The 27,777-nt window shown below is 48.0% G+C and overlaps 1 protein-coding gene across 1 annotated transcript in view; it reads left to right on the forward strand.

Annotated features, from left to right (window-relative positions):
• Positions 1 to 23,653, forward strand: part of Maml3 (mastermind like transcriptional coactivator 3) — a 415,315-nt gene extending 391,662 nt beyond the window's left edge. The window contains exons 3-5 of the mRNA XM_038348433.1: positions 14,847 to 15,110; positions 20,260 to 20,335; positions 21,637 to 23,653. Coding sequence (XP_038204361.1) covers positions 14,847 to 15,110; positions 20,260 to 20,335; positions 21,637 to 22,637 — 1,341 coding nt within the window. The 3' untranslated portion in view covers positions 22,638 to 23,653. The remainder of the gene's footprint in view (positions 1 to 14,846; positions 15,111 to 20,259; positions 20,336 to 21,636) is intronic.
• Positions 23,654 to 27,777: the final 4,124 nt, after the last annotated feature.

Below are 27,777 nucleotides of genomic sequence, written 5' to 3' on the forward strand. Positions count from 1 at the left end.
ACAGCATTTTAGACATGGTGTACTAAGTGTATATTGATATACATTAAGTTCTTCTATCTCATATGTATGTGTGTCTAGTGTGCAAACATGGTATGCATGGGTGTGTGTATACATGTTTGTGTGTGTGTGTGTGTGTGTGTGTGTGTGTGTGTGTGTGTGTGTGTGCAGGTCCACATGCACTTGTGTGGCCCACAGTAGACATGGAGGGTCTTCTTTGACCACTTTCCACATTTTTCATTGAGGTTGGGTCTCTTAGGTGAACCCAGAACTTGGCAAGGCAGCTGATCAGCTAGTCAGCAAACTGGCTGGCCAGCTTGCTCGGGGGGAACCCATCTTCGCCTTCCTGTTGCTGGAACAGTAAATGGAACATGGCCCCTACCCAGCATGGGTGCTGAGGACTCCACCTCCATGGCTCTTGCTGACCAGCAAGTACTTTAGCCCTTGAGCTATCTCCCCAGCCCGCGCACTGAGCTGGGTAAGACTGGAAAGGACGTGACACACTAGAATTATTTCATCGGCCTTTTTATTTCATTTGTTCATCTCAATCTGGTGATCCTCCTGCCTCAGCCTGATGGGTTCCGGGATTGCAAGCATGCACTGCCGTACCTTGGTCAGCACTTGATCTGTAGGTAGGGTTTATCATCCCTGCCAGATCTCTAGCATGGGCTTAAGCAAAGGGGAAATAACAGACTTGAAGTGAACATGAGGAGATGGGACTCCATGGACCAGAAAGTGGCCTTTGCATGTGATAGAGGCCTCCAGGCTTTCCCAGATAATACCTTGTGAGGGACTTGGTTCATCCTTCACGGTTTCCGCAGTAAGAAGCCAGCTTCACCTCACCGGTTGACCAGACCATCCACAACGGCTGCCTTCCCATCCTTCTTGCCCACTTTCTTCCTCATCCAGCCCCGGTCTGATCTCTACCCTACCTGATACTTGCCAATCTTAGAGCGTGCATTTATCATCTTGCTCCCTGACAGCCTACCTGGGCTCCTGTTGCTCATTGGTCACGTCAGGTGTCTTGCCTATGTCCAGGCCTGTGTGTGGCTAGTCCTTCCCCTCACCCCAAGGGCAAGGCTGGATTCCCACACACCCAGACAAACACCTCACCCTTGCCTTCCAGTAGATATGCCTTCTCTTCTCCTCCACTCAAGTAGAAAGCCACACTTCCGTCTGCACGCCTGTCCAAATCCTCTTTTATGCACAAAGCAGAAATTTTCTGTCTTGTGCAAAGCCAGCTAACTTTTGAGTCCAGTGTCCTGCACCTCCACCCAGGCTGGCTAGCATCTACTCACCGTGCGCCATTCTGACCGCCATGCGCTGACTGGGAAACTCTCATTGAGGTCCACATTTCTTCCCAATCTGTTTTCTATCCCATTTTGACCACAAGTCTCCAGGTTAAGAAAATTCTTGGGCTAGTTTCATTCTTTAGAATCACCACATATATATTTGTAAAATGAACAAAAATGCTATTAGGGCTAAGAAGGGTGGGGGAACACACCGTTTTTGTTCTCTAACATGCAGGGCGTATAGGAAGACTCTTCCTTGAGAGCCGGATAGATGGCCCAGTGGGCAAAAGTGCTTTCCTTTGTATGCACAAGGACCTGAGTTCAATTCCCAGAACTCACTCACCTAATGTTCTTTAAAAGCTGAACATCGTGGTACACACCGGAAGCCACGTAAAAAGTGCTAGGCATAGACCAACAGGCTATTTGCCACACAAGCACAAAAACCGGTGTTTGATGCCTAGGACCTATGTAAAAATGGAAGTAGAGGGCCAGCTCCACAAAGTTGTCCCCTGACCTCCACACATACACCTGTGTGTGTGCATGTAGAGGCCCACGTACTGCATGCACCTGTATAATAATAAACCAATAAGCTAATCAGGCCTGTGGTATGTGCTTTCATCTCAGCACTGAGGAGGCAGAGGCAAGCTGATCCGTGGGGTTTTGTGGCTGGCCGGCCGGCCTAGCCTGAATTGGCAAGCTGAAGTTCTAGGAGACAGCCTGTTTCTAGAAAACAAGGTGGACAGCTCCTGAGGAACAACACCCAAGATTGTCCTAAGCCTGCTCCTACATGCACACACTTGCGGCTGCACATGCGTGATCGCGCACAGAAGAACGCTAATTGACAATAGACATAGAACATTCTGGTAATGTAACGGAGCACAGTGTCAAGTCGAAAAATGGATGTTATCTTTCAGACTCACCAACATGTCCCTATTGTCAAACCGCATGTACAGAGTATGTATAAAAATTCAAACGGTTTCCCATGTGTAAGGCCCAGGGTCAGTCAACCAACCTTCTGCACCCACCCCGGCTCCACCTGGCCCCAGATCCTCCCTGAGAGGGTATGTAATGGTCCTCTGAGAAGTTGGTTCTAGCCCAAGATGTGCATGGGCAAAAGACCAAGTCCAGATTTCTAGCTCTGCCCTCCTCAAGCCCCGCCCTGCTGCCCTATCCAGCAGGCTGTCCTTAGGGATGCTAGGAGCTATGGTATGCGCTTTTCCAGGGGCGGCAAATTAAGTATTTATCCACACCCCTCCCCGTGGAGCACCCACAACCAAACCAAAGAAACAATTCCACTCAAGGCTTGTTCGGTAAACCCATGAGTTTAATTAAGGGTGCTTGCAGGAGCAGGGCTGAGAGGGTTTCTAAGGAGCGTGGGCAACTTATGAGCAGCAATTCCACCGAAGAAAAAGTCTCTCACTTTCCCAGCAACTGAAACCGTGAATCCTCAAGAGGGGTGGGGCCTTTTGAGTCCCACCCCCTGCGTAATGGAATGTTAACTGGTCCAATCCGAGGCGTGTTACCGTCTGCTAACCACAGCTGCTGAGTTCAATAGGACAACCACCGTGGCTTACCCAAAGGGCAGCGGTCCACAGCAGCCCCCTCCTCAGCCTCGTGTGCCTGACTAGGCTGCCTCCAGATGGGTCCCGCTGTCGCCAGGCCAGCAGAGCAGGCTGCCCTGACCGTCCTGTGGCAGTGTTGGGGGAGGAGGGGGTCGAGTGGGTAGCTATTTGGAAGAAGTTGCTCTCAGATGCTTAGAGCTAAGTCTCTTCAGCCGCTGTCCCGAGACTGGCAGAGGCAGCTCTTGAAGGGTCAAGGCGTCTCTCTCAGCCCTGGGCTCCACCTCTTTCCTTTCTCCATCTTGTAGCCACAGCAGCACAGCGCTCCATTTGGCAGCGCCGGCAGTGCTCTTGTCTATAAATGGAAACATTGGCCGGTCTCCCAGTATAACACAAGATAGGCCTGTGTATCAGTTATGCAACCTTGGCTTTGAGAACTTCATCAGAAGGCTGGAGGCTGGGAGAGGAAGGTCTGGATCAGGAGAGAGAGGGAGAGCTCAAGAAAAAAAAAATCCTAGTTGTGGACAACAGCTGAGACCATTCCCCTTCCTGTTTGTAAGTCAAAGAAAGAAAGCAGAAACTGGATGGGTGGAGACCCTAACAATAGTTGTCATTTACAGTCTATGTATCCTGACTGCAGACGGGCGGCAGCCTCTTGGATGGGGACAAAAGCTGGGCTGGCCTCCTTTGCGACATTGTCCTGAGCCCTGGCTGTGCCCCTTGCCACCTAGAGAAGACTTGTCCAAGTGGTTATCTTCCTGAACCTTTCAAGGATTTTAGTTTCGTTTCGTTTTGTTGAGACAGCGTGTCTCTATGTAAACCTCCTGATCTTGAACTAACCAGGTTGGCCTCGGTGGTAGCTAATATTGATTTGTCAATTTGACTGGCTTTCTAATTACTAAGGTAACAAACTTCTCAGCTCATCTGGAGAGAGAGTTCTTAGGTTGGGTTTATTGAGGTTGGAAACCCCACCCTGAATTTGGGCTGGAATCCCAGAATTCATAAAAAAGAGAAAGCAAGACGACTATCAGTGTTTTATATGTCTACCTTCTAACTATGGGCTTGGTGTAATCCGCTACCTCAGGTTCCTCCTGCAGTGACTTCCGCACCATGATGGATTGTCCTCTCTGACTGTTAATGAAATAATCCCTTCTGTGGTGTTTGAATGATAATAGCTCCCATAGTTGTATATATTCGAATGCCTCATTGCCAAGGAGCAGAACTATTTGGGAAGGATTAGAAGGTGTGGCCATGTGGGAGGAAGTCTGTCACTAGGAGTGGGCTTTGAGGTTTCAAAACTCCAGCCAGGCCCAGCGCTCTCTCTCTCTCTCTCTCTCTCTCTCTCTCTCTCTCTCTCTCTCTCTCTCTCTCTCCTCTCTCTCTCTGTGTGTCTCTGTGTGTGTCTGTCTCTGTCTCTGTCTCTCTCTCTCTCTCTCTGCCTGCTGCCCATGGATCAAGATGTAAAACTCTTAGCTACTGCTCCAGCACCCTCTAAAACTGTAAGCGAGCCCCCAATTAAAAGTTTCTCTTATAAGTTGCCTTGGTCATAATCTCTTCTCATAGAAATTGAGCAGTAACTAAGATATCTTCCTTCCTTCCTTCCTTCCTTCCTTCCTTCCTTCCTTCCTTCCCTCCTTCTGTCCATTGGTCATTTTGTCACAGCAGCAGAAGGAAACTGATACAGCCTGGAGCTCTTAGATCCACAGCCTCCCGAGCACGGGGATCTCAAGTGTGCAGCATGCACCACCATGCCCGGCTCACTCTATAGCACTAGCCATCTCTGTGGTTTTCAGCTTAGCTTGAAGAAAAGTCCCAGAGAGGGGAGTAGCTCCACTAAAGGTGAACTGGGCCTTAGAAGACAGTCAGTGTCCTTCTGAGCCTTCCCTGGCACTTGAGGGCTTTCCAATGAAGCACTAAAAGCCGAGCTGGATGGGGATCCTGTAACTCAAAGCAGTTGCCCCTTCCTTCTAGGCCTTAGGAGCTTTCTGTTGCATTATTCAGAGCAGAAAGTAGACTCGGGGAAGTAGCTAAGTGCCAGACATAACCTTGTCCTTCGTGAACTATGTTCTGTCCCATGTCAGTGTAGACTCACTCTTAATGAGCTTGTCAAACTAGGAATGCTGAAGTGGGCACGGTGAATCAAATCTGTGATCTCAGCACTTGGGAGGTGGAGGCAGGAGGATCAAGGCTATCCTTGGCCACGCAGCAGATTGGAGGCCAGTCTAGGCTACATGAGACATTGCCCCCCAAACAAAAACAGCATTCATTTAAAAATCAAATACATTCACGCTAAGGAGACATTTGTTTGAATGTTTGTTTAACGTTCATTCAGAAATCAAGTACATTCGTATTCAGCAGGTCAAAGTGCTTCTGCCAAACTAACCACCTGAACTTAGTTCCCAGCACCTGTGTGTGGAAGAAGAGCACTCACTCATGACAGGTATTTTCTGGGCTCTATTTATATGCCTTGGCTCACCAACATCTCAACAAATACATATAATAAAGAAACAAACAAACAAATAATATAAGTAAAGTAAATTAAAAGTAAATTAAAAGTATCATACATTCATAATATAACAAATTAAAGTATAAAACTTGAAGCTAGGAGCTCCAAAGCCACAGAGAAACCCTGTCTCGAAAAACAAAAACAAACAAACAAAAAAAAAAACTTGAAGCTAGGAATGGTGAAGCATGTCTTTAATCCCAGCACTCAGGAGGCAGAGGCATGAGGATCTCTGTGAGCTCAGAGCAAGCCTGGTCTACATATCAAGACCCAGGCCAGCCTAGGCTACACAAAACCTATCTCAAAAACCAAAAAGTATAGAAGTGCTTATAACCCCTGACAATATCATTGGTGGCTGGTGTCTCGAGATTTTTTTTTAATTTCTTCTCTGTCAGCTGCGTATCGTAAGCTTCCTCTATGTGATTAGACAGTCAGAGAGGCATGATTTTTATTGACTGCCCCACATTCATGGTATGGATTGCCATAATTTATTTAATCAAGCTGCTATTGTTGCACACTAATGAACTTTTAACCAATTTAGAGTTGCTTTGGTGCTGGAATTAAATGCAACAAAAGGATCAAAAGGACTCTATAATTTACATCAAAGGCGGTGGAAAAGCGTTGCTCTCAAACTTGTGTTTCCACTACAGGGAGGGATTGTAACTTTGGTCAAAGCCCTGATAAGAAAAACTGGTATTTGTTGTTCTTTATGTCCAAGAAAGTCCTTGAAAACCTGACCTTTCCCTTGGTGGTGCAGACTCACATCTTCACAGAGCACTGCCAACTTTAACCCTCTCCTTAGTTGAGCATCGGATGCTCAACGATGCCGTCTGTCTATAAGGACGTCTCTCCCCCATATTGGGTTAGGCTAGAATTCACCATGCCCAATTAGCTGAATTCAGCAAACATTTAGCTTGATTCAGCTGTGCCTCTAACTGTGCTGGATGCTGGAGGCAAAAAAAAAAAAAAATGCTTCTATCCTCAAGGAACAAACACCCCAGCAGGAATGAGTCAATAAGATACTATCCTGCCAATAAATTGTAACTTGTAAGCATTTGGACAGTTGGAACTTTCTGTTTTCTCATTTTGCAGAGTTTGACTTGGTAGGATGTACTGCCATACATATGCCATGATCAGGACCATGAAGATATTTTTACATGCTAAGGAAAGGAGGAGGGATGTAAATACAATTGTAAGATTAACGTCAGTTATGTTTGGAATACATTAAATAAGTAAAAAAAAATGCTCTTTTTTCTACTTTCTTACTTTGCTTTTAAAACTTCTGTGATTGGGTAGGTGAGGGCAGGAGAATCAGTAAAGCATGCCTGTTTTAAAGATTTTGTTTTAGATCACATATATGTGTGTATCTGTGCATATGAGTGCAGATGCCTGTGGTGGCCAGAAGGGGGCGCTGGATCTTGTAACTGAGTTACTGGTGTTTGTGCGCTACATGGTATGGCTGTGGGAATTGAATTTCGGTCCTCTGAAAGAACAGAACTTGCTCTTAGCTACTAAGCCATCTCTCCAGCCCAACATGTATGTTTTCAATACAGTCATCCCTCAGAATCTGTAGGGGATTGGGGTTTAGAACACACACACCCCAACACAGCAATCTATGGATGCTCAAATCCTAAAATATCATGAGATCTATGGATGTTCAAATCCTTTATCTAAAATATCATGAGATACACATATGATTTACACAAACCTCCCCTATACTTTGAATCATCTCTAGATGGCTTGTATTACCTTAAAAGTGTAAATGCTATGCAAATAATTATTAATGTTGTATTGCTTAGGGAATAATGACAAGAGAAAAGTCAGGTGTGGCGCATGGATTCAGTTTGTTTCAGGTATTTTCAATATGTAGATGAAAAACTTGTGGCTACCACCTTTTGCTCTTTGATGTGTTAGTAGACATCAGTCTGCTCATTGAAATCTAGAAAGAAAATCAAGTTTAAAGTCCTGGTGTCTTTTTCTGTAGATCTAAGCTGGAAGTACAACACATACCCCCTCCTGGAGGATGGACAACACGCTCAGGACACAGCAGAAGCTGGCAAAATAGTTCAGTGGATAAAATGCTTGCAAGCAAGCCTGACAACCTGAGCTCCATTCCCAGGACCCAGGTTCTAAAAAGCTTGTAATCTCGGTATGGTGAGGCCGAGACAGGAGGGCTTTGCTGGTCAGCCGGTCTAGCCCAACCCATGGGTTCCAGGTTCAGTGAGAAACCCTGATCAAGAGATAATGTGGAGAACAGTAGAAGAGTCAGCTTGCATCAGCCTTTGTCCCTCTCTCTTTCTCTGTGTGTGTGTGTGTGTGTGTGTGTGTGTGTCTGTCTGTCTGTCTGTCTGTCTGTCTGTCTTCTGTATATCTCTCTCTGAATGTCTCTCTCTCTTTCTCTCTGAGAGAGAGCATGCTCCAGCGATGGTTTTTCTGTCGTCAGAGTGTTCAACCATGGGCCCACCGAGGACCTGAATTACTAGTCAGGTCTGTGGGTCCCCCAAGGAAAACAGCTTCTCTGTTACTGCTGCTTGAGCGAAACGCTTCCTAAATTGATCCTCACAGTCTTAAAACTCACTTGTTTGGGGGATACAGCACCACCCATCCCACAGACCATAGCGGTCTTGTTGTGCAGTCCAGGCTAGCCTTCAACCTGCCTCGGCCTCCTAAGTTCCACTGCCAGCACACCCAGATCAAAACAAACCTTTCAATGCAACCTTTTTGAATGATCTTAGGAAAGAGAGGTGTTTGAGGGTGGCTCTTGGGGCTTTCATGGGAGTTGTTACAAGATGCTTTCCAAACCCACAGTGAAAAAAAAAAATGTTGCTTAAAAAGGAAATCTGTACAAGATTGCCACCATCCCAAGGCCATGTTTCTGCCCTGACACTTGATGGACTTCAGAGGGAACTCGGATTTTAATTTATTTTGTTTCATCTTGCCACTTACGGTTGAATGGCCTAATCTTCTGCCCTTTTTTTAAATGTCGAAGTTGATAACGCAAAGACATCCCATCCCGATTTGGAGTCTCAGGCAACAATAAGAAAAAAAGTCTTTTTTGTTCTCATTTACTTTCATTCTTTGATTCTTTGATTCTAACAGTTTCTCCCCTTTTATTCTGTGTCCACCCTTCTCCCTTCCCGTTGCTCTTTGCTCCAGAGTCCTCCTGGGTGGCCTACTCAATTAAGACCAGATGTATATTTTGGTGGTAGAAAAGTTCAAATCCCAAAGATGCCGCCACCAGCTGCGGGATAATCAGACAAGTTCCTTACCCTCTCAGGGACGTGTGCTTTCTAATCAACAGAATGAGTTTGATTACATAGGTGAGCGCACCTAGCGGAGTAGTTTGCCGACGCCGGGCGCGTTCTTATCATCTTTATCATTCTTTATCATCATCTATTGTGGCCGTCTGGTCTCCTCCATATTTGAAGAACCCTTTTGAACCAAGGGACACTCGTCAATCAGTAGCTTTCTGACATACTACCCTAGGGGAATTCAGGGCATTCTTGGTGCCGTCCCCCAGCAAGGGACCACCTGTCCCTTAGTCTTGGCTACCCTTCACCTTCAGAGTGCAGCTAAACTGGAACAGCAGCCTTCCAGGAAGAGTTACGATCCCTGGTTCCCTTGAGAAACCTTTAGGTCTTCGTGACAGACATCAGTAACCTGACTAACCCTGAGCAGGGAAGGGGAGTTTTGTTCTAAATGCAGAAGATTTTGCACTAAAACCAGAGCCACCCCGTGCTCGGGCTTGATTTTGAAAATGCAAGTTTGCAATCAAATCGGGACCAGGCGGCAATCAGCCAGGATGACTCGCTCCAGTCGTGGTCCATACTACAGGGTAGCCTGTCACCTGGAGAACTTGGTCTGATCCATGGGCCTGCTGGAGCTAGGGAATCTGCATTCCTGCCTCTGTGCCGGGGAATGGTAATGTTGGTAAGCCTGGACCACACTTTGGGAAACTGTGTTCTTGCCCGTTGCTGTGCACAAATAAATCGCTCCTACCAAATGTGGAGGATGTTTGCACACCGGCTTAACTCTTTCCATCTCCGAAGTTTTCGTTGCCAATGACCACTTCTAAACGTGATTTTAATTTCAAGGGACTCTGGAGAGAGACAAGATGGCCTGCCTGTGCCTCTGGGAACCACAACCCGGGTCCTTTGGGTGATGGATTCATCCTACCTGCTGCTCACTGACATGAATGTGTGAAACCCTTGCTGGGCAGGTGTGACCTTAGCTCTCACCTTCCTTAGACCCTAGGCTTCTGAAACTTAAAATGTGACTTTGTAGACTGCCTCTATTTACTGAATATGAAATCTTTTGATATATAGAATTTAGGCAAAAATTCATTTGGCTGCAAGATTGGTTGAATTTTTTTCTTTTATTCCTTGTCTTAGTTCAGTGTGTGTGTGTGTGTGTGTGTGTGTGTGTGTGTGTGTGAGAGAGAGAGAGAGAGAGAGAGAGAGAGAGAGAGAGAGAGAGAGAGAGAGAATTTGTTTTTCTAGGCATCCTTTCTGTTTGCTTACTGATTTCTTCCAACTCTTTCCTACCCACATCAGCCTACCTCTGTTCACATGTTCCTTCGTGCGGTGTTCTCCAGGCTACAGGCACTCACGGAGTGTGGGCAATGTGCCCGCCCCAGAGCGCAAGGTTGAGTTTCTCGGGGGCCGCAGAGTACCCACCCTGCCCAAGAGCTCCTGGTCTTTGTTAAGATCTACCAAGCAGTGAGGCTCTCTCTCGGGCCAGCCTGGAGCTCCCGCCCCACTCCCGCGCGCTTAGCCCGAGGCCCCTGAGGACCTGTAAGAAGATAGGCAGGAGTTGAAGAGGCTAAATTACGCCCCGGGGGACTTTTTAACGAAAACCCTAAATTTCATTTGGGCGACTGGTAGGCCACGCGGTTTCACAGAGTGAGCTGAGATCCCTTCCTCCCTGCCCAGGCTTTGTGCCGCTCTGGCTAGAGAAACCCTGTCCCCGACAGTCGCGAGGTGCCCCTGGGTCTGGCCGCCACAATCCCCCAGCATCTCCTCCAGCTCCCCCAATCCTTCGTTTTCTTTTTACGCCCTCCTGTCCCCCTCCCCAAGTCCCTCTTCCCTCTGGCTGGAGAAAAGTCGGTAATAAGAAACCAGTTCGGTGTCAGTCGGGGCGTGGGGATGGGAGAAACCTCCGCCCCCCACCCCAAGATGCACGACCATGGAGAGAGAACTCATTTTGTGCAAAGAGGGCCTTAAGCCACCAGGGAATTCCTGGATTGTCTCAGGCTGTCGTGTGTGATGTCCATCACGCCGTGCGAACACCATCTGCTCCGTATTATGCTCGCAGTTGCCAGGCTACCTGCTGTACGCAGTAACACTTGACTGCCTGGCTCCACGTCCGCAGCGCCGGCCCTGACGGGGCGGGGGACCGAGGCCTGATTAAGCCATCTGCGGTGGGCGGGGGGCGCGGGCTCAGCGCGAGGCCTGGAGTGCGGTCCCGGGCTCACACCACCATCTGCTGGGCTGCCGGCGGAACAGCAACTGCTCGAGAGGGTCCCCTCGGGGCCATGTAGAAAAGACTGAAGCCCAGGGGCCTCCTGGATCCAGGTACCCAGGATGTCGCATTCTGTCCCTCCCATGATCTTCCCTACCCGCCGCATCTCTGGCCACTATCACCCAAACGCTGCGTGTTCTTGAAAATAATAATAATAATCCCTTCAGAGAAAGCAAGTTTCCCCACAAGTGGGTTTATAAATAAACAGCTGGCTGTTCTCGGAAGATATTTTTATCGCCTCTGATTTTTGAAGTCGGAAACTGCCTCTTTGGGGGAGGTTAGAGTGTTTTTTTACATCCTCCCAACTCACTCTAGCCATTAGAAAGTTGTTAAGCTCTTGTCCCTGGAGCGGAAGGTGCATGTGTAAGACACGTTCTTTGGTTTTGATCTCTTATTTCCCTCCCCCTTATTTTACTGAAGAGTGAGAGTGTTTGGAGACGCACGAAGATCTGCGTAGCAAATTGGATGCGATGGGGAGCGAGTGTATTAAGATTCTGGGGTGGAAAGCAAGGGAGGTCGCTGGGCTGGGAGTGGAGAACAAACCAGTAATTAAAACTAAAAATACTGCATCATTTGGCTCCCAGGCATTGCATGTCGCGTGACGAAAGCTCACTCTGTTTTTCTCTAATTGCACAACTCAGTGTGTCCCCCTCCTTAGAAACAAGAGCAGGGACCTGGAATCCTTGAATTTGACAGGCTCTTTCTCATTAAGCCCACTTAGAGTCGGGGTTAAAAGAAGCCGTGTGACATAAACAGCCAAACAACAGCCCACAGCAGCTTGGTTTGGAAAGGCAGTCACGGTGCGCTTTTACACTTTGGGACACACACACCTGTGTGCTGCTTGCTGAGAAGGTCCTAAAGATGTTGCCTTAGGAAGGCTACATTCTAGCCATTGGGTCTTGTAGTCTGCTTGGAGTACCCTAAGAACTTTGGGGACAGGACCATTTGGGGAATGGAAGTAACCCCGGAGGTGATACCTTCACTGTGTCCACAGGGACAAAATGTGGCTGGCAGGCTGAACATCATCACCTTTTTTGCCTCACGTGTTTTCCCAGGGGAGAGAAGGCTGGGGAAACAGGTCCTCCACTTCTGAGTACATTCCTCAGTGCAGGGGCTCTCAGGTGCAATAAAATCTCAAAGTGCAGGAAGAGAAACAAGGCCCCCCTCTCCAGGGCCACCCTTTCACAAACAAGCTAAAGAAAGTGTTGTCTTTCCTTCGGTCACATTTCCCCTTCAAATCTTTTCATCAAAACCAGGAAATATTAAATAGACTGAAATACATGAAAGAAAAACTATTATCTGCCCTCTGCCAGTTGGCCAGCTCCACTCAAGTGTTAACTCATTTGAGAAAGTGTTAAGTTGGCCGGCCATTTGTCTCTCAAGGTGTCAAGAAACAACTTGATCCTGAAGGAAGAAGGGCTTAGAGACAGGTAGCCAGAACTGGAAGGTAAGGGAACTGGGAACTCGCTCGTGGACCTAGATCCTCACAGCCATGCAGAACACCTATCTTTTAGCATAAGGCCTTTTATTGACATTAAAAATATCTCATAGCTCTCAACCTTATTATAGAGAGCACGCATAAATAAAAGCATGTATCGTGGATTATTGAGATGGCTCAGCAGTTAGGAGTTAAGCGGATCTTCTCAGGCCAGAATTTTGTTTCCAGCACCCACATCAGGAGGCTCACAGCTGCCCATAATTCTGGATCCAAGGGATCCAACGCCTTCTTCGAACCTCTGTGGGGGCCGGTACATAGGAGCACGTATAGACACGTAATTTAGCTAGCACTTACACACAAAAAATACAACACAATATTTTTATGAGCAACATATTTCATATTTAGTCTACACGATGTTCTAATATGTGTGCTTGACACTGTGGTCTCAAAGTTCAGGGAACTTTCCCAGAGTGGGAAGAACGTTTGACGTAGACTCAAAGTCAGCACCCCGGTTCTCTTATGGACTGTCCTGTTACTGGTGTAGCCTGAACTATGCAAATGAACCATAGCTCCCTTGGCTCCTGTTTCTGGGGCAATAGATAGAACTGGTACATTTTGTTTGGATGCAGGGAGGCGGGAGTCTAGACATGCAATGTAGGAGGAACCCCGCCAGGAAGGACCACCTGCCTGGGTCAGTACCGGGAGGCCCAGCCAAGCCAGGATTGTGGGGAATCAATCCCATACTAGCCTCAGAGATGCAAACATAAGTGTATGTCTGTATTTTGAGATGAAATTGCCAGCACGATCAACCGCATCTATATTAAAACAGTAGCGACTCTAAAGCAGAGGCTATATTAAAGTCCAATTTGGATTATGCCTTAAAATAATGGCGGCTATTCCCATTGATTCCTCTTATTAGGCCCCATGAGACCATCTCATGGTAGTGCAGCTCCTGTCCTTATGTGAGTGCCATTACAGTGGAGTGTCTCTGTGCTCAGATTAGTTGCTTGACACCAGTGACCTGGAAAGACTTTCACAGAGCGTTCAGACAGCATTTGCCTTTGCCGGGGTGTCGATAGAAGTGTCTAGAAACTGAATTTTGTGTCTACAAACCTTCTGTGCCTGTTAGCTTTCTCCCCTTGGTGGTGGCCACTGTCCAGCTACGTAGATGTCCCTCTTGGGGGCATTTTTCCAGATAGCCCCTGGGCTCTGTGGGATTAGCTGTTTGCCCCATTAACTCTCTTCCCTAGGGGCCGTTCCCTAAAAGTTTCTGTCAGCTCTCTGACAACTAATTATAGAGTCAAGAGTCCCCGTCCAGGCCCCAGTGCTGAAATTGCCCCAGACACATGAGACACAATTCTATTTTTAAAGAGATTGGGAGATTACATTGCTTTTAAAAATGTTTTCCTTTCACTTCATATATATGTATATACATATATATGTGTGTGTATGTGTGTATATATATACATATATGTGTGTATGTGTGTATATATACATATATGTGTGTATGTGTGTATATACATACATGTGTGTATATGTACATATATATGTGTGTATGTGTGTATATATATACATATACGTGTGTGTGTATGTATGTATATATACATATATATACATACATATATATATATATATATATATATAGTGCTTTGATCACATTTCCTTGCCATTATCCTCTCACGTCCTTCCCCCTCCAATGGAACCCCTTTCTCTTTCCAAGAAATCCCTCTTTTAAGATTATATAGCTTTTCGGGTGTGGTGGCGCACACCTTTAATCCAGCACTCAGAAGACAGAGGCAGGTGGATCTCTTGAGTTTGAGGCCCACCTGGTCTACGGAGTGAGTTTCAGAACAGAACAGCTAAGGTTACAGGGTTACAAAGAAACCTTGTCTCAAAAAAACAAAAAACAAACAAAAGAAAGGGTTATATACTTTGATCAAAATAAAACATTTCAGTTCCTACTATCAAAAGCCTGAGAGAATTTAAAATGGACACGCAGGCACACATGTGAATGCGCTCACTCATACATGTACGAGAGCGGGTGTTTTGGTTTGATTAAACTAACATCCAGCATCAGGTCTGTTTATTATTGCACTCTGTCAGTAAGTGTCTTCTGTGTATGTCACTCCTGTTTACTAAGATGTTCATTTTAGCAACGTAGACTGGAAGACGTAGGGTTATCAGGAAAGGCAGGGGTGGATGTTGCCTTTGAGACTTAGGGTGAGCCCAGCCTGAGGCTGTATTTCCCTTCTTTAGAGAAATCCCAGTGCATAGCCACCATGACATCCCATCGGAAACAGACCCATTCTCTGTTGCTGTTCCCTGCCTCTGTCGCCTCTCCAGTTCTGCTATGGTGAGGCCAGCGTGACGGTTCTTATGCAGAATTACAAGATGGTTTTCTGGCAGTATTATGAGTACCACTCAGGACCCCTAGAATCCCCAAGCTAGGACCCTATTTCCCTCAAGAGAAGTTTCCCATGAAATGACAGGAAGCGTCCCAGCAGAATTTCTAAATTGCTTTCTCCTGGTCCTTCTAGGAGCAGCATGCAGCTGGTCTTCCCAGGACCGCGGGCCCCATGCAGAACTCTGTGCCACCGCCGGGGTCGAGCAGCATGGTCTCAGGAGCCAGTCCTGGAGGACTTGGCTTTCTAGGCGGCCAGCCGCAAGCAGCCATAATGAAGCAGATGCTAATGGATCAACGAGCCCAGCTGATGGAGCATCAGAAGCAACAGTTCCTTCGGGAGCAGAGGCAGCAGCAGCAGCAGCAGCAGCAGCAGCAGCAGCAGATCCTGGCTGAGCAGGTAGGTGACACCCCTCCCCACAAGGTGTTAGCCATCAATTCAGCAAGCACTTACTTGGCACCTGCTGTTTGTGAGGAAGGCACCATTGTCCCTGTTTAGATGCTCATAGACCAGCCCTTCTCAGGAGCCTAGAAGAACCTGTGCAAGTTACGCCTTTTCAATTAGCTAGGCATCATTAATTAGTTTGGTCTTTAAAGACAGGCTTTAACCATCGATTTGAAGGCCTGTTTCCTGAAGACAGTTCTTCCATCCATACCAACCCCCTTCCTCCTGATTTCGGGTACAGGGGTCTTTATAATCAGCCTGTAGTAGGGGCTAGCTCACAGCTACCCTAGGCCTTGATATTGCTAGCAGCAAGCTAAATAGTAATCATACAAATAATTTGTGAGCTAGGAAGGTAGTTCAGTTGCTAAGGGGCTTGCCATGCAAGCAGAAGGACCTTGGTTTACCTGCAGAACCTGTGTAAAAGCCAGGCATGGCGGTGCTCCATCTTCCTTCCAGCACTGGGGAGGTGGATCCCTGGGGTTTGCTAGCCAGGTCCTGTCTCACAAAACAGGTAGATGGCCCCTGAAGAATGAAACTCAGGGTTGATCTCTCTCTCTCTCTCTCTCTCTCTCTCTCTCTCTCACACACACACACACACACACACACACACACACCAAATAAAAACAATTCAGAAGGAAAGAGTGGAGAATTCTACTGAATTGGTTGTAAATGGTAGCCTGGTAATATTACAAGGTGGAGAACTGTCCGGGAACTTGGACAGAGTTGAGGAGAGGGTGCAATTGGAGAAAGTCCCAACCTTTGCCTATAGCTCAGGCAATCTGTGAGTTAAAGGAAGGCCGCCTTCTCTGCCCCAGCCATATAACTCCTCCATCTCTGGAAGAAAGCCTTCCCTGCAGACTGCCCTGTAGGCTTTGATTTGTTTTGTTTACAGAGACGCCAGTGCCTGATTTAGTGTTATCCCAAGGAATCGCCTAGAACTGTCCACAAGAGATCCCCTGACGGCCCCTGTGTGCACTCACCAGGCAGGCAGGCTCTGTATCACAGGTGCGAGGCTGTCTGGGAGGCCCAGCATTACTCTGACTCTTGCTCATTCTCGCTCCTAATAGAATTAGAATTTTGGAATTTCCTCTTCAAGGCGCTGAGTAGGATGCAGGCACATCAAGGTCCCTACCCACCAGGAGCAGCAGTCACAAACACCACCAAAGAGAAAAAGGTGTCCTGTTGAGTATAGCGTGCTAATGTTCCTCGTTTTTTTGCTTTTGTTCCCGAGCAGCTATGTAATTATCTCCCTTTTTCCCAAGGTCAGTCGGCCACCTGGCAGCCACTGTACAAACAACCCTCTATCCCGCTCACCCCGTATAAGGTGTTTGACAAGGAGCGGTGCTAATATCTCTCCAGCAGTGATAAATGGAGCTGCTGAGGGACTCTGGGCTTTGTAAATCTCTCCTCCACCAAACCCAGGACATTTTCAGGTGTGCCTGGTGCCCTGAGAAATGATTGCTGATGTGCGTGCGGCAGCCAAGGCCCAGAAGGAGGCAAGGTGGCCAGGCAGAACTCCTCTGTACCCACCCAGGGGTGTGCTCCCAAGTCACAGCATAGCCCACTCGGCGGAGTCCTGGGGAAGGAATGAAAGGGAAGTGAAGATGGCTGGAAGAGGTGTGTCAGACCCTTGCCTCCGGACAAGGAGACAGAAAGCCCTCAGAACTATAAATGAAGTGGAACTCCCTGGAAAACACGGAGGAAGAAGGAAACTGAGTTGCCTTAGCAGCTAGAGGCACAAATTAGGAGGGACCAAGTTGAAATCGCTTGGTTCAGGGTCAGGACTTATCCATTCTTTTCCAGTTACTGTGATTTTGAACAAATAAATCAAGTAAGGCTGAAGAGATGGATAAAATGCATGAAGATGTGCATTTAATACCAGGTGCATTATTATAATATATAATATTATAATACAGCTCCCATCTGTAATCACAACATTCCTACCCTACAGTGGGGCAGGGGAACATGGGGACCCTCAGAAGCTACCAGGTCAGCTAGCTGGCATATTGAAGCAAGCAAGAGACCCTATCTCAAACAAGATAGAAGGTGAGGATGAATATCAGAGGTTGTCCTGTCCCATCCACATTAATGCCTTAGCACACACCACACACATGTATATGTTCATGTGTGTGTGTGTGTGTGCGCGCACACACACAAGCACATGCATAATTTTAAAAAAAAACAGCCTCTCTTTATCTAGCAGGTTAGGTTTACATAATTTCCTGTCTTAAAGATGACTTGAAATCATGCCATGCCAACTCCTTAGGAAACCATGCGCACAAATGTAATGGGAATGGCTCACAGGACACATGACAGCATCAGGGATTGTTGTAGAAAAGCTGCAGCCCCATGTGCCGCCCATGTCACTGTAACGTCTTGCCTGCCTGTGCCGTGTGGGTTGCTTATGAGTGCAGGTGATTTGGGCTGCTCGGTGGGACGGTCTTGGCTTTCTCCTTTGAGATTTCTTCGCTGTTATAGTTGGCAGTGCTGGGAATGGAACCCAGGGCCTCACATGTGTGAGGCAAGTGCTCTGTGCGGAGCTGCACCCAGCCCTGAGAGTAAATTTGATGGACACATCGGCACCACACTGACTCTGTGATTTTTCTCAGTCTCTGCATAGTAAGCATGCCCCAGCACCTTCAGTACTGGGAGCGGTATATTGGAAACACTCGTGTTTCCTGAAAGTCCGTGTGAGGGGTAACAGGGGTTTGAGATCCTGCCTGTCTTCAGCAACTCAGCTGGCCTGGCAGTCAGAGCGAGAAGGTTCAAAGCAGGTGGGGACCGAGGCTAACGCCTTCTTCTCGGCAAGCACGCAGCATGTCCCTCTCCTCCATTCACACGGGTTGAACAGAACTTCCCATCCAAGGTTCCAGTCAAGGTTCAGTCAGGGAGGACTGAAGCTGGGGAGGAGCTCCTGTGGTTGGAGACCACAGACTTAGAACAGGGTAGAGCCAAACCTGATGCTGGGCCACACCCTAACCTGCCGCAGACGTATTCCTCCCTGTAAATGAGGCCAGAAACCTTGTAGGCTGTATAGGAAATTTGACAAGGAGAAACGTGTGTGTGTGTGTGTGTGTGTGTGTGTGTGTGTGTGTGTGTGTGTGTGTTTTACGCGTGGAGGCCATAGATCAAGTACAGATAGTGTTCTTCTGGCACGCTCCACATTGTTTATTAATACAGGGTCTCTCCAGGCCTGGAGCTTTCAAACTAGCTCAGACTGTTTGACCAGAGAACCGCCTGTTTCTGCCTCCCTAGCCCTGGGTTTACACCACAGCTGCTTAAAAAACAAAAACAAAAATAAAACAAAAACAAAGCCCTGAGCTCTAGGACTCAAACTCAGGGCCTAGGCTTCTGAGGCAGTTAATTATTTTGCTCACTCAGCTATCTCCCCAGAAACTTTTGAAAGCTCAACTCGCTCTCAATAATGTCCTTGCATTATTGCCTGAAAGGGTTGCGTGGTCTCTGGCCTACGCTCATAATGGTCTATGCATTGATTAATCTCTTTTGTGTAGAATCCTACGGTAGACACACAGGCTGGGGTCAACAGGGCAGAGGATGTTTCTGGTTTTTTTTTTTTTTCCTTTGGATGCCAGAATGCTGGCTGGCCTTTCAGAGGAAAATAAAGAAAAAAAAAATGGAAAATTACAGACCTGCCCAGGAACAAACATGAGAGAGAAAATAGAAGAAAACGCATGTGGTAAGAAGTAGCCGGTGGGTGTTATTTTTATAACGAACACTCTGAAGAGCAGGGATCTGGTTGCATGTTCTCTTTGGCCCTCACAGATGATAAGTACTTAGTGATTATTCAGCAGCTGCCGGGAAGAGGTAAAGTGGCATCGAAGGTCACATGGGTACTTGATGGCCAACCGAGAACTCAAAGCCTCCATCCCTGCTCTTTCCCCTTGCCCTGTGTCTCTCCCCTTTGCACATGGAAATGATGGAACAGCCTGCCCGGCGCGTTGGTAACTATGCTTCTAGAACAGACTGCCCCCTACGGCAAAGAAGAAAGACTAAAAGCTGGTAAAAGGTGGGCCTCCGCCTCCTAGAACAAGTGGAATCCCACTGTCCGCTTCAGAGCAGCAAATTCAGAGGGGTTTTTTGCTTCTCTGTTTTTTAGCTTTTTGAGACAGGGTTTCTCATTGTAGCCTTGGCCATCCTGGTACTCACTTTGTGGACCAGGCTGGCCTCGAACTCACAGAGATCCACCTGCTTCTGCCTCTCAAGTGCTAGGATTGAAGCGTGTGCCACCCTGCCTGGCCAAATTCAGAGTATTTTACTTGTAGACATGTACCGTACAGGTGATGTGACTTCATGGGAATAAGATGTGTGTGTGTGTGTGTGTGTGTGTGTGTGTGTGTGTGTGCGCGTGTGTCTTGAGGAGCCTATTTTCCTGTACCCACAGCATCTACTTAGGTCATTAAAAAGTCATTGTTTGTCCCTTTGAGCCAGGTCCCCATAGTGCCAAGGAGAGCAGTCAGGCTGATACTGGAAAATCAAAATTAAAATTGCTTCACTTGGTGCTCGAGACAGCAAGGCAAACACCAGGAATGCAAGAACACATCAGCAAAGGCTATGTCACAGCAGTGCTAGCTGCCACAGCCCCAGACGAGCGACCCCCTAAATGGCTGTCTCTAGTCGAAACAGTAAGCTGTGGTCCAGCTAGCTATACAGTAGACTCCTAGGCGGTGGCGAAGATGAGCCATGCATCTCAGCGTGAAGGAATCCATCTTCTGAGAAATGGAAACCGTCAAGCTCAGAGTCCTCATTGTACGACTTGGGTTCAGGAAAGTACAGACTCCGCGATGAGTAGTCCATGTGGGTTAAAGTTCAGCTAATGGTGCTCTCGGTCAAGGGAGAGGAATGACAGGAGCTTCTAGCGGCATCCTTTTCTGGAGTTTAGGGTGGGACTAGTTTTCTTGGTGTTTCCACGTCGTAAAAATCTGCTCACTCGTTCACTTTCTGCAGCCCTTGCCTACATGCATGTTGTTTTCCCACACAAACTTGAGTTTGGGGGAAACGATAATATACCGCCTTCGTCAAAGCTGGCAGGCACTCAGCCGTGTGCTGTCCCGTCTCACCTCCCGCTTCTCTTCTGTCGTTCTAGCAGTCACACCTGCCCCGCCAGCACCTCCAGCAGCAGCGGACTCCATACCCAGTGCAGCAGGTCAATCAGTTCCAAGGTGAGGCCACTGGATATCTCCTGGCCCTGACTCCTTGCAGGTCTGCAGCCAGTGAATTGCTTTGCACGCTCTCTTTATATCCGGGTAGTAACCAGCTAACCGAATAATTGGCAAACTAAAAGAAGCAACCATAAAGGATTCCTGAAGGACCCCTGTGATGCCTGCTGGTCCTTGGTGGTCACAGAGAGGCTCTCAGGGTGAAGTGGAGTAGCAAGACTCAGACCGCTCTCCTTTGTTGAGGCTACAAAGTATTTTGATTGTTGAGCAACCTTGACAAGCTAGTGCTTGTCGGCCCCAATATCAGTCTTGTTTGCATGACTAGACAGTCATCTTAGTACAGAGAGGAGGAGAAGGGAGGGGAGGGAGGGACAAGAAGGGGCATGGGGTGCGGAATGATTCCCAATCCAAAACTGTGAGCTTTGCTACAGAAAGACGTGAGATTCTTTGCCAAGTAACAAGAGACAGGATGGCTTCTTTTTCTGGCTGCAGACACAGGTCAATGATGAGTCGGACACGAAAGCTCATAGAGAGCTACAAAGTAAATCTGTCTCGTTGGTCAAATGGCTTGTAAGCAGCGGTAATGACCTTCTACCCCCAATCCTACTCAAGTCCTAAAGGGGAAAAAAAAACAGTCAAATGGGGACTTCATTGAGTGGATTCTCTACTGAACTGAATTCCACTGCATAAAGAGAATATGCAGCAAACAGACATTATTTATTCTTCCCCATCCTCTCCTCTTCTTCATCCCCCTCCCCCTTGCTGATACAGAATTCCACTGTATTCTTCCGGCCAACCTGGAGTTCGCTGTGTGGCCCAGGCTTGCGTTCACAATCCTCACACCTCCCTGTCCTCCAGGTTGATAGGCTTACAGACATCTGCCACCACCCTCAATTTAGCCCGTGGTACATTCTCCGGACACCCAAAGAGATGGTATCCCACTGACTTGATGGCATAAAACCCAAAATAGGGAATGATTTGCCTCTGAACATGAACAAACAGAACACGGGGGCATGACCTCAATTTTCTGTGTCTATTTAAATATAAATAAGAGTTGGCAGGGATCGTCTCTGGATGCTGGGATTCGGGTGACTTTAATTTCTGACTGTACTTTTCAATACTTGGCAAAATTTTCACAACTCACATGTTATAACCATGTAAGTAATGACCTTTTATGGAGGTTTATTATTGCAGTCAATCCTTTCCTATACATGGCTGTCATTCCCAAGGTAGAGTCCAAGAATACCTTGCAAGATCCTGGTACAGAGAATAGCGGGTGATGGCTGTCCTTTCTCTCCATGTAGGTTCACCCCAGGATATAGCCGCCGTGAGAAACCAGGCAACCCTCCAGAACATGCGAACGTCAAGGTTGATGGCACAGAATGCAGGCATGATGGGAATGGGACCTTCCCAGAACCCAGGGACAATGGCCACAGCAGCAGCCCCGTCAGAAATAGGACTGACCCCTTATAATGCCCCTCCAACCAACCAACCCGGAATGTACAACATGAGCACAGGAATGACCCAAATGTTGCAGCACCCGAACCAAAGTGGCATGAGCGTCCCACACAGCCAAGCCCAGGGACCCAGGCAGCCTGCCTCTGGCCAAGGAGTAGGCATGGTGAGTGGCTTTGGTCAGAGCATGCTGGTGAACTCGGCTCTGACCCAGCAGCACCAGCAGTTGAAAGGATCCATGGGCCAGGCCTTGCCGAGGCCCCAAGGCCCACCAAGGCTTCAGAGTGTCATGGGAACCATCCAGCAAGGAGCGCAGAACTGGCCACAGAGGGGCTTGCAGGGAGTGCCTGGGAGGACTAGTGGAGAGTTGGGACCATTCAACAATGGCGCCAGCTACCCGCTCCAAGCTGGTCAGCCAAGACTGACGAAACAACACTTCCCACAGGGACTGAGCCAGTCAGTCATGGACGCTAACACCGGCGCAGTGAGAACCCTCAACCCAGCAGCTATGGGCCGTCCGATGATGCCACCACTTGCAGGGCAGCAAGGTACCAGTCAAGTGAGGCCGTTGGTCATGTCTGGTCTGAACCAGGGTGTCCCTGGCATGGCGGCATTCAGCCAGCCCCCAGCCCAGCAGCAGATAGCGGGCAGCAGCTTTGCCGCGAGCAGCCAAGGCCAGGCCTACGAGCGGAACCCCGCTCAGGACGTGTCCTACAGTTATAGCGGTGAGGGTGCTGGGGCTTCCTTCCCTGGCCTCCCGGACAGTACAGACCTGGTGGACTCCATCATCAAAAGTGGTCCAGGGGATGAGTGGATGCAAGAGCTTGATGAACTCTTTAGTAACCCCTAGTCGGGAGGGGCCCGAGAGCTGTAGTGGCGGAAGCCTCTCAGGCGGGAAAGAACCAGGATGGTGCCCCATCCTTGATTTTTTTGTTTTTTTGACCCACGTAAACTGAGAAAACGACAGCTGGCTGACAGTAGAGAAGGTACAGGTGTCAACCCCCAGCTCCATGGGGGCTTCAGTCCACCTGCCTTCCACAGAGCAATCAAGTAGAGAGGTCACGCGGATACCTGCTTGCAGAGAAGAGATGTGGGTTGCAGAGGAGTAAGTCGAGGCAGCAAGAGTTCCTCTGCTAAGCGCCCTGGGACCCACTGGTCCAGAAAGAGTCGTTCCGACCCAGAGGGACTGTGGCCCAAGATAAGGTCCCCTTAGACCTGCCTGCCTCAGTTCCCGAGACCTCGGAGATGGAGCCTCAGCCAGAGGAAGCCCAGCCGGAGGATGCTGGGAGACACACAGGCGGTGTGCACGGGTCAGAAACCCTCCGAATGCTGGATGGAAGGAGATGTCTACTCCCAGACGTGTTCCTGGATTTGGAGGCAGGCACGAAGAACAGTGGACTCGCCTGAGCTGGCCCAAGGGAGACAAGCAAGGATCCTGCAGGGCTATCTGTCTCCTGCCCAGCGATGACCCTCAGGAATGGTAAGGTGTTGCTGCCAGCCCCCTCACCAGGATTGACAGCTATACTTGAGAAGGGCCCATCTGGTAGCCCTGAAGGTCAACTTCTGCCAGTGGCCATGGTGGCCATCGCTCTAGGTTGCGCTGAGCTTCCTGGAGGCCCCATCTGATTCGACGCATCTAGCTGGTTTTCATATGTTTGTGACCATAGCTTGGAGAGGCCCCTGCTGGATTCAGTGTCTGCCAGCCCAGCCCCTTCCTCCCTCACCACTGCCTCTCGTCCTGGCCTCTGTGCCAGCCTGCCTTTACTTCTCCCTACAGGAAGGGAAGCCCTGGGGCAAAGTCAAAGTAAGTACAAGAAGAATTTAGACAGTGTCTGGCATACGGAGATCTCCACAGGAGCCAAGTGGGGTACACTGATAAAAATCTGCAGGCTTATGCATTATACCCACACTTCGGATATCCCCAGGGAAGAATGGCCTGGCGTCCTTTCGGGTGGTGCCAGCAATGACGCTCCAGAATCAACCCCGTCATCAGAAAGGCAAATATCAAATGCTAGAAATGGAAAAGCTGAAAACTCATAACTCCATCTTAACCAGTTCCGACGCTAAAGAGAGGGAGATGCGGTCCCCATCTTGAAGGCTGTGCCGCGGTTTTCTTGGTAGTGCACATACCTGCCCGACGTGAAAACTAAAAAGGAATTAACAGCCTCTGTGGTCACAAGCCTTGTCTCTCGCTCTGTATCTCCCCTCCCACAAGCCCATCTTGGAGGTCAGGTGGCATTTTTTTCATGGTGTTGCACACACATACATCCCACAAACTGGCTTCCTTCTCTGTCTTCACGTCCCTCTCACACCAGAAGACCGGAGCCTTGGAGACTGTATCGGCCATACCCAAGAACGTCCCGAGAAGGTGTAGAAGGTTGCTGCCGGAGCACTGTGGCTCTGGTCTCCATAGCCCCAAGAGTTCCAGACCTGCTCTGACAGGAAGTAAAGCCGGAGGCACCAGGGGGAGGGGCTGTGAGCCTCTCCAAAGAGGTGGTGGGTGACTGTGAACCCCCAGAATGGGGGAGGTGGGGGTTACTGCCTCTAGGGAAACTGAGTGGAGACACTGGAAACCAAAAAAAATAATAATTAAAAAAAAATAGTAAAGTGAGAAATCAGAATACAGATGTATCACCTTTCCCTGCCAGGTTACAGGAAAGAAATATATAAGCAAAGAGAAACTGGAGGTGGAGAGAGTGGGCGCCATTGTCCTTGGAAAGCCTCCAGCAAGTGCTCAGCCTGAGGACCAACTAATAGAGTGGTAGATTTTAATGAGGTCATTTTGTTTTGTTTTTACTACGGTGCTGATGTATATGTAATGTCTAAAAAAAAAAAAGAAGTTATTTGTACATAAGTTTTTACAATGCTACAGATATCACTGGGTCTACTATATGTAAAAAGTATACATATAAATATATATATATATAATGTTTGTTTAAAATAGAGTATTTTTATTTCCCCCCAACTCATCATCGAAGAGGTGGTGTTACACTTCGGGTGATGTCTAATTACTGGTTTATACCGTATGACCTGTTGGCAACTTCCTCCATTTTATCCAGATTTTTCTAGTTTTCTGTTTTTACTTTGCCCATCAAGCATTGCTCATTTTTTTTTTTTTTAAGGAGTGTACAGAACCCTGGAATTTAGAAGCGAAGCGATGTTGACACACCGCTTTTAAAGAAAAAACAGCCCACGAAAATCAGATGTCACTCTCTGAGTCAATCCATAGTGTAGCTCGCTTTGGGATCCCCTCTCTGGCCCAGCACCAGTTAAGCAGATGTATCATTCCCAGGTTTTAGTGGAGTAACTGGAGATTCCTTTTGCGGCACTGTGGTGTCGTTATTTAAACAATTATTTAACAGTAGAAATCAATCACTCTCGAGCCTTTTTAATTCAACCACACCACTGAGACTTTCTGAATTTGCTAGCGTACCCTGAGGGGTGTGGCGGAAGGAAGGGAGGTCTGACATGAAGAAGTCTGTTTATAGATCCAGGGCCAGAACGATTCAAAATTAGCTCAGCCAGAGCATTCAGAAAATAGCAGGGCCAGTGAGATGACTCCTCGGGGGAAAGGCGCTTGCCACCAAGCCTGGAGACTTGGGTTCAATCCCTGGAACCCACAGAATGGGAGGAAAACTGACTCCCACAAGTTGTCCTTTGTCCTCTATATGAGCCCTCCGTGACTCAAGTGTGCATGCGCGCGCACGCACATAAATGTATAAAAATATAATGAAGAGAAAAATGGATAGTAAAAATTTGATGGGAAATATTTGGACTGTACTGGGAGGAAACAATTCGGTAGCCTTCTCTCTATGGCAGGCAATTTTGACACCTGCAGTTCTCCGCGTCCCCTGTTTCTGCTAGCCCACTGTTCCTCTGTCAACGCAGCATCTGACCCAGCTTTCCCCATACCTACCCTGAGCTGAAAATGCTTCAGGTTTATCCTCCTCTAAGTCCAGCCAGTAGCTCACTGCTACGAGATAATAAAAGGCTAGTGAACAAACTCTGCAGGATCAGGCGGAGGCTGGGCCTTGGAGGCTGGGGTGTGGCTTCCACTTGCTCCCTTGCTTGATTTCTTCCCATCTTCCACCCGTTGCCCCACTCTTCCTTTTCCCCCTCTTCCTTCAGGCCCTTCATTAACATATTGCATACATGGGAATCCATTTCTCCACTTCGAGAAGACCCGCCCTTAAGATCTCCCATTAAACTTAAAACACAGTAAAATGGCATTATTTCAAAACTCTGAGTTAAGCAGATAATAGACCACAGAAAAACATCACCGGTAGAAACAGTTCCAGAACAAAGGTGAGTTTTAATATACATGAGCCAGGAGAACGAATGAACATCACTGTAGAAGAAGAGGCTAGCCCTACCCACCATGGGCTGTGCTTCCAGGCTGGCTCACAGTGCTGTGGAGGAAGTAGCCTGCTGACCCCTGTGTGAGCTCAGACTCTGCCAGATAATGAGGTGGTAAAAGTGGATCTGGTTTGGTTGGAAGGAGGATGAGAGCGGGAATTGACGACATGGTAAAACCATGACACTCTGAGAAGGATGATGCTCCTCACTTTCAAGTTTATACTGAAATCTGTTGGGCGCCGGATCTCGAGTGGGATACCTTTCTTCTTAAGAAAAATAAATAAATCTATAATTTTATTAAGATAAAACTGAATGTGTGGTATGCAGTTCATGTTCAACCATTTTCACAGGTGCCTATCATGGGCCTAAGAGGATTCTACGAGGTGATTATAGATGCCAGTCCAGATGATGCCCAGAACTGATGGCTCTAGGGAGTCAAGACAGGATTGGGGGTGGGGCCAGGATGCTGCTGATTCATAAGATTTCTATATGTCAAGGACCAAGGTGAAAGCTTGTCTCCTGAGACCAGGGCATTTGAAAACATTCGACCCATGAACAGTAACAAGGGTGGTTGCCATTCTCCCCTTCCTGTAGCAATAACCACCCCAGGCACTATAAACACCCTCCCCTCTGTCACCTACGTTGCTGGCATGGCAGCTGTCACTGGCACCGTGAGTCCTACCCTTTTCCTTCCTATGTGTGGTTCATATCCAAGCTCTCTTGTTGGGCATCTCTCTCGCTCTCTCTCTCTCGCTCGCTCGCTCTCTCTCTCTCCTCTCTCTCTCTCTCTCTCTCACACACACACACACACACACTACACCCTTACTCCCAGCAGCAAGTGGATCTCTGAGAGTATAAGGCTACCTGGTTGACCTAGTAAAAAAAGTTGACCTACCTGTCTCAAAAAAAAAAATACTGTTTCCTGTGTGTGGTCCTGGTTGTTAAGGAATCCCAGAGCAGCTGTGCCTGAGGGGACAAAGAGGCAATGGTTCTGGATTTCCAGGAAGTCACTGGGCACCTGAGACACATGCAGCTTCTTCGTGGATTAAGGATCGTTCCCAGACTCGGGTGAGTTGTGTCAAGGACTGTGTCTGAGAAAGGTGGAGGTGGGGGCAGGGGACAAATGGGGTGATGTTTTTCTCATTAGTGATTTTTGATATATCTTTTGAGGTCCAACCATGGAAACAAAGCTTCCTGAGAAGGAACAAGACTATGGCATGTGACTTATGGCTTACTTTCTGGCTTCTTTTTGATTTATTGTCTCCTTTTTTCATTCTGTCTCTCTCTGTGTGTGTCTCTCTCTGTGTGTGTCTCTCTCTGTCTCTCTCTGTCTCTCTGTCTTCCCCCCTCTCTCTGTCTCTCTCCCTCTCTCCTCTCCCCTCTCTCTTTTGTTCAGTTCAAAGGACATGAGATTCTTACCCTGATATTCTCTATAGCCCAGCTGCCACAAGCGTCCATCTCACTTCAGAGGGCAAGCAGGAGGAATTACTGCAGCTCCCATGTACTCAGGGGCCCTCATGTCCCCGCCCATGCACTGGCCACCAGGGACAGACCAACCCTAATGGGTCCAGCAAAGTCATCATGTTTCCCATCACATCTCTAACACAGAACCAAAGAAACTTCCCAGCTATGGA

Source organism: Arvicola amphibius, chromosome 11 (genome assembly GCF_903992535.2).
Source record: "Arvicola amphibius chromosome 11, mArvAmp1.2, whole genome shotgun sequence".
In the NCBI taxonomy this organism is placed as follows: domain Eukaryota; kingdom Metazoa; phylum Chordata; class Mammalia; order Rodentia; family Cricetidae; genus Arvicola; species Arvicola amphibius.